The sequence below is a fragment of the Ranitomeya variabilis genome, chromosome 1 (assembly GCF_051348905.1).
Source record: "Ranitomeya variabilis isolate aRanVar5 chromosome 1, aRanVar5.hap1, whole genome shotgun sequence".
NCBI classification, from domain to species: domain Eukaryota; kingdom Metazoa; phylum Chordata; class Amphibia; order Anura; family Dendrobatidae; genus Ranitomeya; species Ranitomeya variabilis.
This window is the reverse complement of record NC_135232.1, coordinates 116,757,318-116,773,467: the sequence shown is the minus strand read 5'-3', so window position 1 is coordinate 116,773,467 and position 16,150 is coordinate 116,757,318. Positions and strand designations below refer to the sequence as shown.

Genomic DNA, 16,150 nt, shown 5'->3' with positions numbered 1-16,150 from the left:
GATTCGTGTGCAGTTGATGGACTGGGATCATTTATACACAAATGTACTGATGTTACAAACCGCATGGTAATGTTGCTATGCAGCTGATTTTCCTCCTACATGAAGATACTGCAGCATGTGTACTGTCCGCTGGGCAAAGGCCTAAAATCCTGACATGACCCTCAAATACATGGGTCCTTTTTTTAAGGACAGATTTATTTAATTTTTCTAAACTGTCACAAGCACCAATAATGGATGCAAGGGGTAATTGCACATTCGACTACTCATTCGCATCAACAGCATATGTGCTGCTGAAAAGTGATAACTTTGGCAAATAAAACTGAAAAACAAGCATTTGCTCACTTGTCAGCTGATTGATGGGTTTGTTTATATTGGGCAATGATCAATAAGATCTAATTTTCAATCTGCTGATCATTGGCCCTTAAAAAAAAAAAGCCTTCAGTCCCTAAGTCCCACTGAAATTATTACAATATCCGTAAAGAAAAGTAACAATAACATAAGAATAATCCTCATTCGCATTTCACACAATGGACTAAATACGCAGTCCTGGCCTATGTTATTAATATTATATATATATTTATTGCAGCATTAGAGGAACATCAGAGTACAATGCTTTGAGTGATTCTTACTTTTACAGTGAAGTATTTTCCCCAATGCTCGGAACAAGAAAAGAGAAGCATCTTTGCCTCCGATGGCTTGAATTTCATCTGCTTTGTCTCCTACATGAGATGATTTTTTTTTATTCTTTGATTTGGATGATATTTTTGACATCTTTGAGGGTTTTCCTTTCTTCTTTGACCAGAATTCACTTGTCAAGGAAGAATCTGTGATCAATGGAGAAATAGGAATAACACTTTTGAGCTACGATCACTGGTAATAAAATAAATTATTATTTCATTAATATAAAATACATGAATTTCTGACATAGGACTCTTTGGGTTTGCCTTTTTCTCCAACTCCTGACAAAACTGTTTTGAGGACTGGCTAAAAAAGACCTTTCACTAGTTTTAGCATGTTAAACTGGCCACAACATTGAACAGTGGGTTGCCGTGCTGAATTAAAGGTAGTTTTTTATTTTAAATTCCTGCTTCCTTTACAGAGAGAATTTATTGCAAAGTTTAATTATAATTTATCATAAATCCTACTAGGCGTTACCAAGGATTTGCATAAGGCGTCATACAAAAGAAAAAAAAGGGACCATGCCTCCACAATAGCTTAGAACAGGCCGTGTAATGACACTCTACTCTCCTCACTGATCTCACTGCAGAGCTGTGAGTGATGTTCTGTGAATAGAACAGAGGTGAGTGTAATTACTAACAATTCTTCAGCTTTTATTTTACAACAGAACTGAGCTGTCTCAGTACAAACACTTCTAGCAGCTCTCCACTCACAATGGTGTCCAATCTGATTTACTGCCACTCCCCTCACACTGCCTGCTGTGAGCGGAAACTGAAGAAGTGTTAGTAATTACACTCACCTCTGCTCTACTCCCAGAACTTTGTAATCACACACAGCTCTGCAATGAGATCAGTGAGGAGAGAAGGCTGTCTGTCATTTACATGTCTCACAAAGGAGCAAGCCTGTTCTAAAATGTTGTGGGGATGTATTCTTCCCTTCCCCCGAGACCTCTAGATTGGTCAATCTCATGCAGGTGAAACAGTACATGCCCAAAGAAAAGGGTGGTAACTAGAGATTAGCGAATTTGCTCAGGTTCCCTCTTCTTCGGCAAGCTATAGCGCTTGCGGAATAAGCTGCAGAGGAAACCCGGCTTCCTGGATCGCACCAGCCGATCGGCGCCACAGCTGCAGGTGTCGCGGCTGTGTCACAATCATGACATATGCATGGAGAGAGCCTGTTTGTTGAGCTCTCCATGCATGTGTCGTGACTGTGACACAGCGGCGACACATGCAGCTGCGGCGCCGATCAGCCAGCGCAATCAATGAAGCCGGGTTTACTCTGCAGCTTATTCAACAAGAGCTATACCTTGCCGAAAAAGAGGGAACCCGAACATATTCGCTAAACTCTATTGGTAATGCCACATCCACACCATGGAATAAATGGGCTTATCATAAGTTATAACCCAAACTTTAAATGCAAATATCTCTGCAACAGAGAGAAGAAATTATAAAATACAGTCAGGACAGCATGGGATCGCAAATAATTTCTTCTTTGAAGTAAAACATTCTTTAAAAAAAAAAAAAAGAACAGGCAGGGTAATGTTTGATCTCGCAAAAAGGATCAGCTGTGATCCCCTGCTGTAATGTCTGTCTACAATTTTTGTTCCCTAACCATGCTGTGTTATGATAAGACCATGTGCCTGCATGGTAAAGGCCCCGTCTCACTTAGCGACGCTAAAGCGATCCCGACAACGATACGACCTGTCAGGGATCGTTGCTGCGTCGCTATGTGGTCGCTGGTGAGATGTCAAACAGTGAGATCTTCCCAACGATCGCTGCTGCGATCTCACTGTTTGACATCTCACCAGCGACCTGTAGCGACCTGTACAACGATGTCACATGGGAGCTATTATGACGATTCAGTGTCTGAGTCGTCAATGAGGTCGTTGGTAAGATGTCAAACACAGCGATGTGTGCTACCCAGCGGGACCTCAATGATCAAAAAAAGGTCCAGGCCATTCCGACACGACCAGCGATCTCACAGCAGGGGCCTGGTCGCTGCTACGTGTCACACATAGCGAGATCGCTACTGAGGTCGCTGTTGCGTCACAAAACTTGTGACTCAGCAGCGATCTCGCTAGTGATCTCGCTTAGTGAGACGGGGGCTCAGACACAGACATTACACAGTACACAGCAGGGGCACATTTAGCTCAGCACAGGAACATTTCACTTAAACACATCCAATTGTGGAAGTTAATATTATTGCAAAATTTACTGATTAAAATCAACTTTTGTTCGAGGGAAAACCCCCTTTAAGTCATAAGTTCAGTCTTACCTTTAAGTGCTGAAAACTGAAGACTATTAATGGCGCTTCTAATATCCCCCGAACATCCGGAACACAAGAGCTCCAGAGCTCCCTTATCAGGGATAATGAATTTTCCTCCGCTCTGAAACAGAACAGCACGGTGCACATCACAATGCAGCTTTGAGGCGCATATTCTTAGAGATTCATGATATTATGCAGCTTCATAAAGACTTTTATTTAAGATCACACATTTACTAAGAGATTCAAGGATAACAATCTGCCTACCTATATGAAAAAAATACTTATTTTTGTTTCCCTCTTCTAAACTGCTGCTATCGCTTTGTTAGAACTCTTAAGAGCTTAGGTTACTGTCACACAGTGGCACTTTTGTCGCTACGACGGTACGATCCGTGACGTTCCAGTGATATCCATACCATATCGCTGTGTCTGACACGCAGCAGCGATCAGGGACCCTGCTGAGAATCGTACGTTGTAGCAGATCGTTTGGAACTTTCTTTCGTCGCTGGATCTCCCGCTGTCATCGCTGGATCGTTGTGTGTGACAGCGATCCAGCGATGCGTTCGCTTGTAACCAGGGTAAACATCGGGTTACTAAGTGCAGGGCCGCGCTTAGTAACCCGATGTTTACCATGGTTACCAGCATAAAAGTAAAAAAAAAAAAAAAACAGTACATACTCACATTCCGGTGTCTGTCCCCCGGCGTTCTGCTTCTCTGCACTGTGTCTGCCAGCCGGAAAGCACAGCGGTAACGTCACCGCTGTGCTCGCTTTCCGGCCGGCCGGCGCTCACAGTGCAGAGAAGCAGATCGCCGGGGGACAGACACCGGAATGTAAGTATGTACTGTTTGTTTTTTTTACTTTTACGCTGGTAACCACGGTAAACATCGGGTTACTAAGCGCGGCCCTGCGCTTAGTAACCCGATGTTTACCCTGGTTACAAGCGAACGCATCGCTGGATCGCTGTCACACACAACGATCCAGCGATGACAGCGGGAGATCCAGCGACGAAAGAAAGTTCCAAACGATCTGCTACAACGTACGATTCTCAGCAGGGTCCCTGATCGCTGCTGCGTGTCAGACACAGCGATATGGTATGGATATCGCTGGAACGTCACGGATCGTGCCATCGTAGTGATCAAAGTGCCAATGTGTGACAGTACCCTAACTGGGCACGACTGAGGAAAAGTCTTTGTCGAGTACCATATGCATATCGGCCTGAGTAGTCCAGTGGGTGGGTCTGGACCATACTCAACGCCTCCCAAGAGCCAATCAGGCTCCTTTACAACTAATTACCGGTAATATACATAGCGGAGACTGCAAAGCGAGTTTGTCGTGTGCGTGCTTTCAGAATTTTAATAAATGTTCAATTAATCATTGCATTTTACAGGGCATTTGTAGGATCATTGTTGTATAGTGAAAACGATTCATTACCCGTTTCCACTGCTGCAAGAGCTACACAAGATATCAATCTATCCATACTGTCTTATGATTTGTAACTATTGCTGATATATTGCGGTTGTGTATAAGTACCTTTTAAATATTCAATAAAAAGTGTGGAATATAAATGGATTATGAGGTGGTGTCTACACCATGCACACACTGACCGTAGTGGCTTCTGTAGCTGCAATCCGGCTCAGTACTTTCATCATGCTGGTGGGTGCAACAGGATTGAAGCTGCAAGAAAGCAGGAGCATTTACTACACATGTATTTCCCAATAAATTGTATAGTGACAGAAAATTATCCTGCTATAGGGGTGGCCTACTCATAGCAGAGGGCTAGTATACATAATATATAATGGAACTGAGAGTCCGTCACAGAACATCTGCTCTGTATAAGGCAGAACATGGTTACATATGAGTCCTTTCAAATTGAAATATTCCACACGCGCCGTGGTCTTGTCGGGGCTTAGATCCAATTCCCCTTGCAAAATGGGGTTTTTGTGTATGTGCCGACAGAGTCTTTGACTACAATGGTGCCGACAGAGTTAATGTGTGCTCTGTCGTGTATCATTTTCGGGCATAAATGCCTACTGGAGGCAGACACTGAAGACATACACTGTGTCCGAGTGTCCACCTCCAGTAGACGTATACACCTGAAAATTAAGCAAGACAAAGTACCGTACACATTGACTATGTCCGCACTATTATAGACAATGGCCCTGACAGCGCACACGTAGGCATCCCGTTTTGTGGGGGAATTTGGACGTAAGCCACGACGGGACAACTGAGCGTGGGGAAGAATGCAATGTAAGAGGGATCTAAGTTGAAAAAAAAAAAAAAGACTTATCAATCTAGTTCAACCTCATTAAATTAAATATTAAATTGCTAGATTATTAATTATTCCAGTGGTTTTTAGAAAAGCATACAGCCCTCTTATAAAAGAGGACATCTGCCATGTTGTGGACAAGCATTCCACAGTCTGACTGCTCCAACTAAAAAGAATCCTTTTTAGCTACTGGCATCACCTTTCTTCCACATGTAGTGAATGTTCCCTGGTCTTTCAGAAGGTCCTTGGAAGGAATAAATCATGCCAGTCCTTTGTATTGACCACACACACATATTTATACACAGGGTTAGACATCAGTCGATTCTCCAGTGGGCCCTCGAGCAGGACGTAGACGTGGCCCGCTGACTTCAACTGAATGTTCGCCTAAGGACGCAGATTCAGTTGAAATGTATTGCAGTGCAGTAGTTGTGGCATAAGACGTCACTGTCATGCGCAGACTGCGATGGGCGTACTGACGTCAGCCGCCTGCCTCTGAATCGTCGGCGGTCATGTTAAGACGACCGCGCCGGATCTGAAGGAAGAGGATGCCACGCGGAGCTGGGAGTGCAGGCAGACAAGAGGAAAAACAGACTCCATAAGGGTGGCATGAAAGCCCGACATCCACAAGTGGGTGTTATTCTTACAGACCCACACCGTGCAGGATGATTGGCAGATTCCACATTGGTGCCTTGTGCTCTTCACAGCAGGCTCACACTGAGCACATTTGACAGATGTGACAGAGTCAGGAGAGGCCGTGAAGAATATTCTGCTGCCTGCAACATCCTCCAGCATGACCGGTTTGGCAGTGGGTCAGTAATGGTGTGGGGAGGCATTTCTTTGGTGAGCTCCATGTGCTAGCCAGAGGTACCCTGACTGCCATTAGGTACCGGGATGAGATCCTCAGACCCATTGTGAAACTATATACAGGTGCATTGGGCAATGTATATATGTCAATGAAATGTGTCAGCAGTTCCTGCATGATGAAGGCATTAATACTATGGATTGGCCTGCTTGTTACCCAGACTTGATTTAATTCAAGCACATCTAAGACATCATGTCTCGTTCCATCCACCAATGCCCCGTTGCACCACAGACTGTTCAGGAGTTGATGGATGATCTAATCCAGGTCTGGGAGGAGATCCCTCAGGAGAACATCTGTTGCCTCATCAGGAGCATGCCCAGGCACTGTAGGGAGGTCAAACAGGCACGTGGAGGCCACACAGACTACTGAGCATCATTTCCTTGTCTTGAGGAAAGTTGAATCATCCTGTAATTTGCTTCTCTACTTTGATTTGGAGTATAATTCCAAATCCAGACCTTCAAGGGATATGTCCGCTTTATTTTTTTGAGCAGTGTATATTGTCATTTCATACATTTTAAAAATTACAAAAAGGAAAATGGGACAATGCAAAAGTTTGGGCATCCTTGGAGATTTGTGTGCTCTGATAAAGTCTGAAACCTTGGTCAAAGTTAATTAGCCTGTTAGTGAACAAGCCATAAACATATCATCGTTAGGAAGGCCAGTTGGTGCAAATTTCCAGCTTTATAAAACCCAGCCTCCTCTAACCTTGTGCCAAAAACCTGCAGCCCATGGGTTCTTCTAAGCAGCTGCCTAGCACTCTGAAAATGAAAATGGTGGAGGGTCACAAAGCAGGAGAAGGCTGTACTAAGGCAGCAAAGTGTATCAAGTTCCCACTTCCTCAGTTTGAAATGTAATTAAAGGGAACCTGTCACCAGAAATAACGCAGTTAACCTGCATGCGTTTGAATGCAGAGGGGAGAAAATTATCTTCATTCCCCCCCTCCCCCAGCATTCGCTATTCAGTCACGGTGGGCAGGGCATGGATACAGTGGCCGCTCTGTATACTCAGAGTGGTGACTGAACTGGCGTTGCCCCGCCCCTATGACTAAATACCAAATACTGGCGGAAGAATATATAATTTTCTCCCTGCTGCATTCGGCTGCCTGCTGGTGCCAGACAGTATCGTAACGCTGTTAACCTGCAGATTAATTGCATATCTGCAGGTTAACAGCGTTATTCCTGGTGTCAGGTTCTCTTTAAGAAATGACAGTTAACAGGAACAGTGGAGGTCAAGATAAGGTCTAGAAGACCAAGCAAAATTTCAGTGAAAGCTGCTCGTAGGATTGCTACAGAGGCAAATCAGAACCCCTGCTTGACTGCAAAAGTTCTTCAGGAAGATCTGGCAGACTCTGGAGTTGTGGTACACTGTTCTACTATTCAGAGACGTCTGCACAGATATGGCCATCATGGAACAGTCATCAAAATAAAAAACCTCTCCTGCATCATCATCATAAAATTCAATGTCAGAAGTATGCAAAAGAACATCTAAACAAGCTTGATGTATTTTGGAAACAAGTCCTGTTGACCGAAGAGGTTAAAGTTGAACTCTCAAAAGTATGTGTTGAGAAAAAAGGGCACAGAATTTCAGGAATAGAACATCTCACCAAGCATTAAGCATGGGAGTGGATCCAGGGGTGGAGTCAGTACAGCTGGATAAGGGCCCGGAGGTGGAGGGGGGCCCTTGAGGGGCGGTAGCACTGATGGCAATCTGGTCTGTTGCTGGGATCCTGAGACTCGACGCGTTTCCCTACAGATTGGTTCCTCAGGAGAACATACTGGTATATAAATCCCATAAAAGGGAGATTTATCCTGTCTAAATATCATCAGAACAACAGTGTGGAAATAATGCCATTTATGCGTGTCAGGAGCCGATATTCGCCATCTTTTATCCCTTTTATGGGATATATATATACCAGTATGTTCTCCTGAGGAACCAATCTGTAGGGAAGCGCATCGAGAAATGTACAGTTGTGGCCAAAAGTATTGACACCCCTGCAATTCTGTCAGATAATACTCAGTTTCTTCCTGAAAATGATTGCAATCACAAATTCTTTGGTATTATTATCTTCATTTAATTTGTCTTAAATGAAAAAACACAAAAGAGAAAGAGAATGAAGCAAAAAGCAAAACATTGATCATTTCACACAAAACTCCAAAAATGGGCCAGACAAAAGTATTGGCACCCTCAGCCTAATACTTAGTTGCACAACCTTTAGCGTAAATAACTGTGACCAACCACTTCGGCAACCATCAGTGAGTTTCTTACAATGCTCTGCTGGAATTTTAGACCATTCTTCTTTGGCAAACTGCTCCAGGTCCCTGATATTTGAAGGGTGCCTTCTCCAAACTGCCATTTTTAGATCTCTCCACAGGTGTTCTATGGGATTCAGGTCTGGACTCATTGCTGGCCACCTTAGAAGTCTCCAGTGGTTTCTCTCAAACCATTTTCTAGTGCTTTTTGAAGTGTGTTTTGGGTCATTGTCCTGCTGGAAGACCCATGACCTCTGAGGGAGACCCAGCTTTCTCATACTGGGCCCTACATTATGCTGCAAATTTTGTTGGTAGTCTTCAGACTTCATAATGCCATGCACACGGTCAAGCAGTCCAGTGCCAGAGGCAGCAAAGCAACCCCAAAACATCATGTTTGACTGTAGGGACCGTGTTCTTTTCTTTGAATGCCTCTTTTTTTCTCCTGTAAACTCTATGTTGATGCCTTTGCCCAAAAAGCTCTACTTTTGTCTCATCTGACTAGAGAACATTCTTCCAAAACGTTTTAGGCTTTTTCAGGCAAGTTTTGGCAAACTCCAGCCTGGCTTTTTTATGTCTCGGGGAAAGAAGTGGGGTCTTCCTGGGTCTCCTACCATACAGTCCCTTTTCATTCAGACGCCGACGGATAGTACGGGTTGACACTGTTGTACCCTCGGACTGCAGGACAGCTTGAGCTTGTTTGGATGTTAGTCGAGGTTCTTTATCCAACATCCGCACAATCTTGCGTTGAAATCTCTTGTCAATTTTTATTTTCCGTCCACATCTAGGGAGGTTAGCCACAGTGCCATGGGCTTTAAACTTCTTGATGACACTGCGCACGGTAGACACAGGAACATTCAGGTCTTTGGAGAAGGACTTGTAGCCTTGAGATTGCTCATGCTTCCTCACAATTTGGTTTCTCAAGTCCTCAGACTTTAGTCTTCTTTCTTTTCTCCATGCTCAATGTGGTACACACAAGGACACAGGACAGAGGTTGAGTCAACTTTAATCCATGTCAACTGGCTGCAAGTGTGATTTAGTTATTGCCAACACCTGTTAGGTGCCACAAGTAAGTTACAGGTGCTGTTAATTACACAAATTAGAGAAGCATCACATGATTTTTCGAACAGTGCCAATACTTTTGTCCACCCCTTTTTTATGTTTGGTATGGAATTATATCCAATTTGGCTTTAGGACAATTCTTTTTGTGTTTTTTCATTTAAGACAAATTAAATGAAGATAATAATAACAAAGAATTTGTGATTGCAATCATTTTCAGGAAGAAACTGAGTATTATCTGACAGAATTGCAGGGGTGTCAATATTTTTGGCCACAACTGTACATACTGGCCATTTTTTGTTGTTGGTCCACATGGGGTAATGAAATCCCTTTGAATGATTGCATTCTGATATAATGAACGGAGGGTTCAATTTGATTATTTAATCCCTCTGTAGAGTGCAGTATTAGCGCCTCAATTTTTTTCCTGGAATTTCTAACCCCCACTGTGTGTGGTATGGGAACTTGGAACTTGTTTTGATATATGTTCCTTTATTCGTGGGCAATGTGCAATATAAAAATATTATCAAATGGGATATTGCACAATGATTGCTTATGGTGCATATACTAGGAAATCATTTATTTTGGCACCTATATTGTGAGACCTGGTTAAAGTGAATTAGTGCATTAAGGGTATATTATCTAAAGAGTACTTGCACACTGACGACGTATGATGCAGTCTCTAGGATACCGTTTTTGCACTAATATTTGAATGTGACTTGGGAATATATATACACAATTATGATATCTGCCTATTCCTAAACTTTTTATGATGCATGATTTTGGTGTTTAGCCTTTGGGCCTTATTTATCTCCCTCTCTGATATATTGCACGTACCATATGGTATATCAGAAGCAGGGTACCATGTCTGTCTGATTCTACTACATATGGTAGTATTGTTGTATTTCTGTGCACCCCATCTGGATAGGGATTTCTAGGGAAAGGGAGGGAGAGTCGATGTGGAGAGGGGGCGCCAACCTCCGCTGGTAGGAAGGGAAACTACAGTAACCTATTAGGGTGAAATATTCCTCTTCCTTATGTGCCTATTAGCAGACCCATATCATAATATGGGGTGTGGATTGTAAAAAATGTGAAATATTTTTATTGAGATTTATTAAAGGTTATGTTTTATATGATTTGAGCACTATTAGGTGAAAGTATAGTAAAAGTTGGGTCTCTAATATTTGAAATTTGGTGAGAGAGAGAGAGAGAGAGAGAGCTCATAGAGCTGAAGATGGGGGGGGAGGCTGGTGACAGGGGTGAGTCTAGAGCTATATACTGGTGACAAGGGAAGCTGGAGCTGCTATATACTGGGGATCAGGGGAGGCTGGTGCTGCTATATACTGGGGAACAGGGGAGGCTGGTGCTGCTATATACTGGGGAACAGGGGAGGCTGGTGCTGCTATTTACTGGGGAACAGGGGAGGCTGGAGCTGCTATATACTGGGGAACAGGGGAGGCTGGTGCTGCTATATACTGGGGAACAGGGGAGGCTGGAGTTGCTATATAGTGGGGAACAGGGGAGGCTGGTGCTGCTATTTACTGGGGAGGCTGGAGCTGCTATATACTGGTGAACAGGGGAGGCTGGTGCTGCTATATACTGGGGAACAAGGGAGGCTGGTGCTGCTGTATACTGGGAATGGGAGGCTAGAGCTGCTGGAACTGCTACATACTGGGTAACAGGGGAGGCTGGAGCTGCTATATACTGGGGAGGCTGGAGCTGTTGTATACTGGGGAACAGGGGAGGCTGCCGACTGTGCTATGCAGGCTGGCAATTTGGGGGTGGCTGACACTTTAGAATAGGGATTAGGGGGCATATTCCTATAGATGACTTTGAAAAGCTGAAGGTGTTAAAAAAAACACTCAAAAGACTGAACCTGTGCACAGCAAGTCCAGGCGTTCATTCTTTTAGTGTTTAGTTAGTGCTTTTTAAAGCGTTTTACAGAGTGCATCTGCCTTATATAGATGTTGTGTGCACAGACTCAGTGTGTGACGTCAGTAAGGGGCGCAACCACGAAAAGTGCCTAGGGCAGCATGAAGGCCAAATACGGACCTGGGTGGGTGTCTGTGTGTGTGTGTGTGCATATATCTATCTATCTATCTATCTATCTATCTATATATATATACACTAGATGGCGGCCCGATTCTAACGCATCGGGTATTCTAAAATATGTATGTATGTATGTATGTATGTATGTATGTATGTATGTATGTATGTATGTATGTAGCAGCCACATAGTGTATAGCACAGGCCACGTAGTATATAGGAGCCATGTAGTATATAGCAGACAAATACTACGTGGCCTGTGCTATATACCATGTGGCTGCTATATACATACATACATACATATTGTAGAATACCCGATGCGTTAATACAGGCCATGAAGTATATAACAGTGGCCACGCAGTATATAACACAGCCCAAACAGTATATAACACAGCCCACGTACTATATAACACAGCCCACGAAGTATATAGCAGCCACGCAGTATATAACACAGGCGACGCAGTATATAACACAGGCCACGCAGTATATAACACAGGGCATGTAGTATATAGCACAGCCCACGCAGTACATCACAAAGCCCACACAGTATATAACACTGCCCATGTAGTATATAGCAGCCACGCAGTATATAACACAGGGCACGTAGTATATAGCACAGCCCACGCAGTACATCACAGAGCCCACGCAGTATATAACACTGCCCATGTAGTATTTAGCAGTGTGGGCACCATATCCCTGTTAAAAAAAATAATTAAAATAAAAAATAGCTATATACTCACCCGCCTGGATCCAGTGAAGCTCTGGTGGAGCTCTGGCGGCTGCCACCATCTTCCGTTCCCAGGATGCATTGCGAAATTACCCAGATGAGTTCGCGGTCTCGCGAGACCGCTATGTCTTCTGGGTAATTTCACAATGCATCTCTGGGAACGGAAGATGGCGGCAGGCGCGAGCGCATCGTCGGACTACGGAAGGTGAGAATAGCAGGTTTTTTGTTTTTTTATTATTTTTAACATTACATCTTTTTACTATTGATGCTGCATAGGCAGCATCAATAGTAAAAAGTTGGGGACACACAGGGTTAATAGCAGCGGTAATGGAATGCGTTACCCGTGGCATAACGCGGTCTGTTACCGCTGGCATTAACCCTGTGTGAGCGGTGACTGGAGGGGAGTATGGAGCGGGCGCCGGACACTGACTGCAGGGGAGTAGGGAGGGACTAATCGGACTGTGCCCATTGCTGATTGGTCATGAGCGTTTTGCCGGGACCAATCAGCGACTTGGATTTCCGTGACAGACAGAGGCCGCGACCAATGAATATCCGTGACAGACAGACAGACAGAAGGACAGAAAGACGGAAGTGACCCTTAGACAATTATATATATATATAGATACACATACATACTGTCCACACACACACAGTTTTGCATGCCACTGTACCTACTGTGTGGGCCCTTGGGGTCAATTCTTCCTGTGGGCATCAGACACCACAGTCTGACATTGTTTACACATATAAATGAGATCACTTCTGAGGAGTCTTTTTTCTAAGCTAAAAAAGCCTAAGTTTTCAAACCAATCGTTTTCCAATTTAGCTGACCTCTTTTGAACTAACTTCCCAATATCTATTTTAAATGTGGAGCCTATAATTGTATCCCATATTCCAGACGTGGCCTCAAGTGATTTTAGAGAGGTGATTATACATTTGGATCCCATGATTTTTCTCTTTTTATGCCTAAAGTCTCGCCTGCTTTTGCAGCTGCAGCCTGACATTGAGTGCTGCTGCTTAGCTTACCAGAAACCTGAATACCCACGCCCTTCTGTTCTGTAAACCTAAGTATATTCACAGTCAATGTAAATGCAGCTATACAATTAGTCCAGCCTAGGTGCATTATTCTACATTTATCAACATTAAACCTCACCTGCTGTGTGTTTGCCTATGAAGACATCTTATCTAGATAATTCTGTAATATTATATAATCTAGGTCATTTTTCATTATCCTACATATTTTGTGTCATCAGCAAAAATGTACATTTTATTCTCAATCCCATTTACAATGTCATTAATAAAAATAATTGATCCTAACACAGATCCTTGTGACACCAATGTTTTTTATCCATCTGCATATAATTTGCCCTAGTCCCTGCTTCTAACAGAAGAGTAGCAGTGCTTAAAGACATCACAGAATGAACAGTTGTATCTGACTGCCGCTGATTGGCTGCAGCGCTCACAGCACATATTGTAATATCACATGAGCTCTGCGATACACATCATCACTGGAGTGGCACTGGTCCAAGAAGTATGTGATTTTTGTGGGTTTGGGGTCACTTTCGCACTTAAGAATGGGTTTTCCAGTAGCAGACAAACCCCTGTAATATTTGGCAATATTTTAGGTGGAGATAAAGTGATATGTCAGAATAAAGAATGCTTTCACCTGATATTGCAAACACACAAGTTATCCTGGATTTCCTTCGGGAACAGTCGCCTTTGATGGCTGTCACCACTCAGACTGTCTGATATTATGAACACTAGGGGGCAGCGACCAGTCTTTACAAATTTCCTGCAGTGGAATGAGAAAAATGAGTTTAACTCAGCGAGGTACATGAATATACAGCAAAAGAGCACACACTTTATATTCTAACCTACCTGAGAATATCATGAAGACTTGAAGGGTCCCTATAAAATTGGTTGGGCATATCCTGAAACAAAGTGAAAAAAAATACAATTTTACACACACATATACATATATATATATATATATATATATATAGGTAGTTGCCTAATTGTATGTAAAGAATACACATGTGGTCTGTATTTCTCTGTGCAATTTACCACTTGAGGACACATTCACTAATGGACACCATTGACAAAGCATGAGGATTTGTACATACATTGCTGGTTTACGGTGATTTAAAAAAATAAAAATACCGTAAATAAATTAATAAAATAGGTCTACTATGTTTCATAGTCTTCACTCACTCATAGATTGACTTTTTACATATGCCTGCCAGTAATGTATGCTGGATATGAGGCTTGCCGTCCTCAGAGCTTTTGTACAATAATGGCACAGCTTCATTCCTGTACCGATTTCCCTTTATACAGCCCTTGAGAGATCTTACCTTTCCAGTTCTGCTTGACACTAATGTTAGAGTGCAAGAAACTCTCCGTTCTCTGCAAAGATACTCATCTTGTGTATTCACTGCTCTATTTCCTACTTTCTGACATGTGAATTTCTTGTAATATACAGCCTCTTTGTCCTTCCAAATTATATCCTTAGCTCAGAGAAGGGATGGGAAAAGCAACCAAAGCAGACTCAACCAGGAGAACCATATGCGCCACCATCAGATATGTGAAGGAGTTTATTCTGTAGCATCAAAATGGTAGGAAACTTAAATAAAAACTATTCAAAAATGTTCTTAATTTTGCAATTATGAAGCAAATAAACAATAATAAAACGTACCAACATGGCGCCCATGCCCTTTAAGATTCTCCAGTGTGGTGTTATTTTACTTTTATTTCTAATCTGTATGCAAAGTATGATTAAATCCCTCGCAATTAACAGTTTGTAGACAGATAGATTTCTTTCCCCTTCTATAAGTAGGCAAGCTTTGGTGATGAGCAGTTTATATTGACTTTATTTTACTACTTACGTCGATGATGATGAGTTTTTTGTCAGTAGAGGGTGACTCTCCCATCATCAGAAGTTTGTTATATTTGTTAGCCCTTAAAAGAAAATCCTGAAAAAGAGCGGACTGAGACTGACTGGTGAAAATCTGGAACCCCATATCTAGAGGAGAAAATGGAAACGGACAAACATTTATGTTACAAGCCATACTGGAAATTTGATTAATGTTTTAATTAATTTGATTAACAAAAGGAACCTATGGACGTAAAGGATCTTTAGTAACTTGGACACAAAATCCTTATTGGTGAACAGCATCTGAACATCATATAAAATGTATACTATCAACCCCATAATTAAAAACACCTATTAATAGGAAATAATAACCAAAATGTACTCTCAGCACTGATTCCCTGCTTAACAGGCTGTCAATCCAAATGCCGGAGCGTGGTTACAGTCACCGCTCTCCATATAGCAAGTGATGACTGTAGCCTCGCCAACATGACTGACAGCCAGCGGCTCCCTGGAGAAATAAAAATGTAATTTGTACAGTGCTGCAGTCTCAGCACTGGTCATCTTCATAAGACTACTAACCCACAGATTAACACTATATCTGCAGGTTAATAACTTATTGGACATGACAGGTTCCCTATATATATATTTTTTATTTTTGATCATGCTATTTTTTTTTTTTTTTAATTTTCATATTAGCCGATAGCACTTAAACTAGACTCATGCTTCCTGTTCTGCATAAAAGGCTTTTCAGCAATCTGATTGTCATCACAGGCAGGATTATAATGAAAGGTACCACAATGTACATGATGGAGGTGAGGTTACAGCTCACCTCTTTCCCTTCCCTGTACATTGCCAAGATTACAGCATGCTCAGATAAGGCTTCCATACAAACAAATAGGGTCCGAGTTAGTCCATCACTGCTAATGTCTATGGGAGGAACAGGATGTAGTAGTCTAAGGGTGTTTTTGAATTTTGTCTGTTGGCCATCGGTCGCGTCAGGACTTACATCCGAACCCCACCGAAAACTGGTATTCAGGCGTATGCACCAATGGGGTCCTAGACGAACATGCACTCCAACGTGCATAATTTTCGGGAGTATACTCTTACTAGAGGTGGAAACTCAGGGCAGCTGTTACGGCT

At 42.7% G+C, this 16,150-nt stretch overlaps 1 protein-coding gene and 1 long non-coding RNA gene across 5 annotated transcripts in view; one reads left to right on the top strand and one right to left on the bottom strand.

The window, feature by feature from the left end:
• LOC143807104 (uncharacterized) overlaps positions 1-14,754 on the top strand; it is a 61,203-nt gene extending 46,449 nt beyond the window's left edge. For both annotated transcript variants that reach the window (XR_013221645.1, XR_013221646.1), the window contains exon 3: positions 14,651-14,754. This is a non-coding gene — a long non-coding RNA (uncharacterized LOC143807104). The remainder of the gene's footprint in view (positions 1-14,650) is intronic.
• RAD17 (RAD17 checkpoint clamp loader component) overlaps positions 1-16,150 on the bottom strand; it is a 52,027-nt gene that overhangs the window by 11,210 nt on the left and 24,667 nt on the right. For all 3 annotated transcript variants that reach the window (XM_077288195.1, XM_077288204.1, XM_077288211.1), the window contains exons 6-11: positions 15,024-15,160; positions 14,020-14,072; positions 13,808-13,933; positions 4,546-4,615; positions 2,953-3,064; positions 630-824 (exon numbers count right to left, since the gene is read on the bottom strand). In XM_077288195.1, coding sequence (XP_077144310.1) covers positions 630-824; positions 2,953-3,064; positions 4,546-4,615; positions 13,808-13,933; positions 14,020-14,072; positions 15,024-15,160 — 693 coding nt within the window. The remainder of the gene's footprint in view (positions 1-629; positions 825-2,952; positions 3,065-4,545; positions 4,616-13,807; positions 13,934-14,019; positions 14,073-15,023; positions 15,161-16,150) is intronic.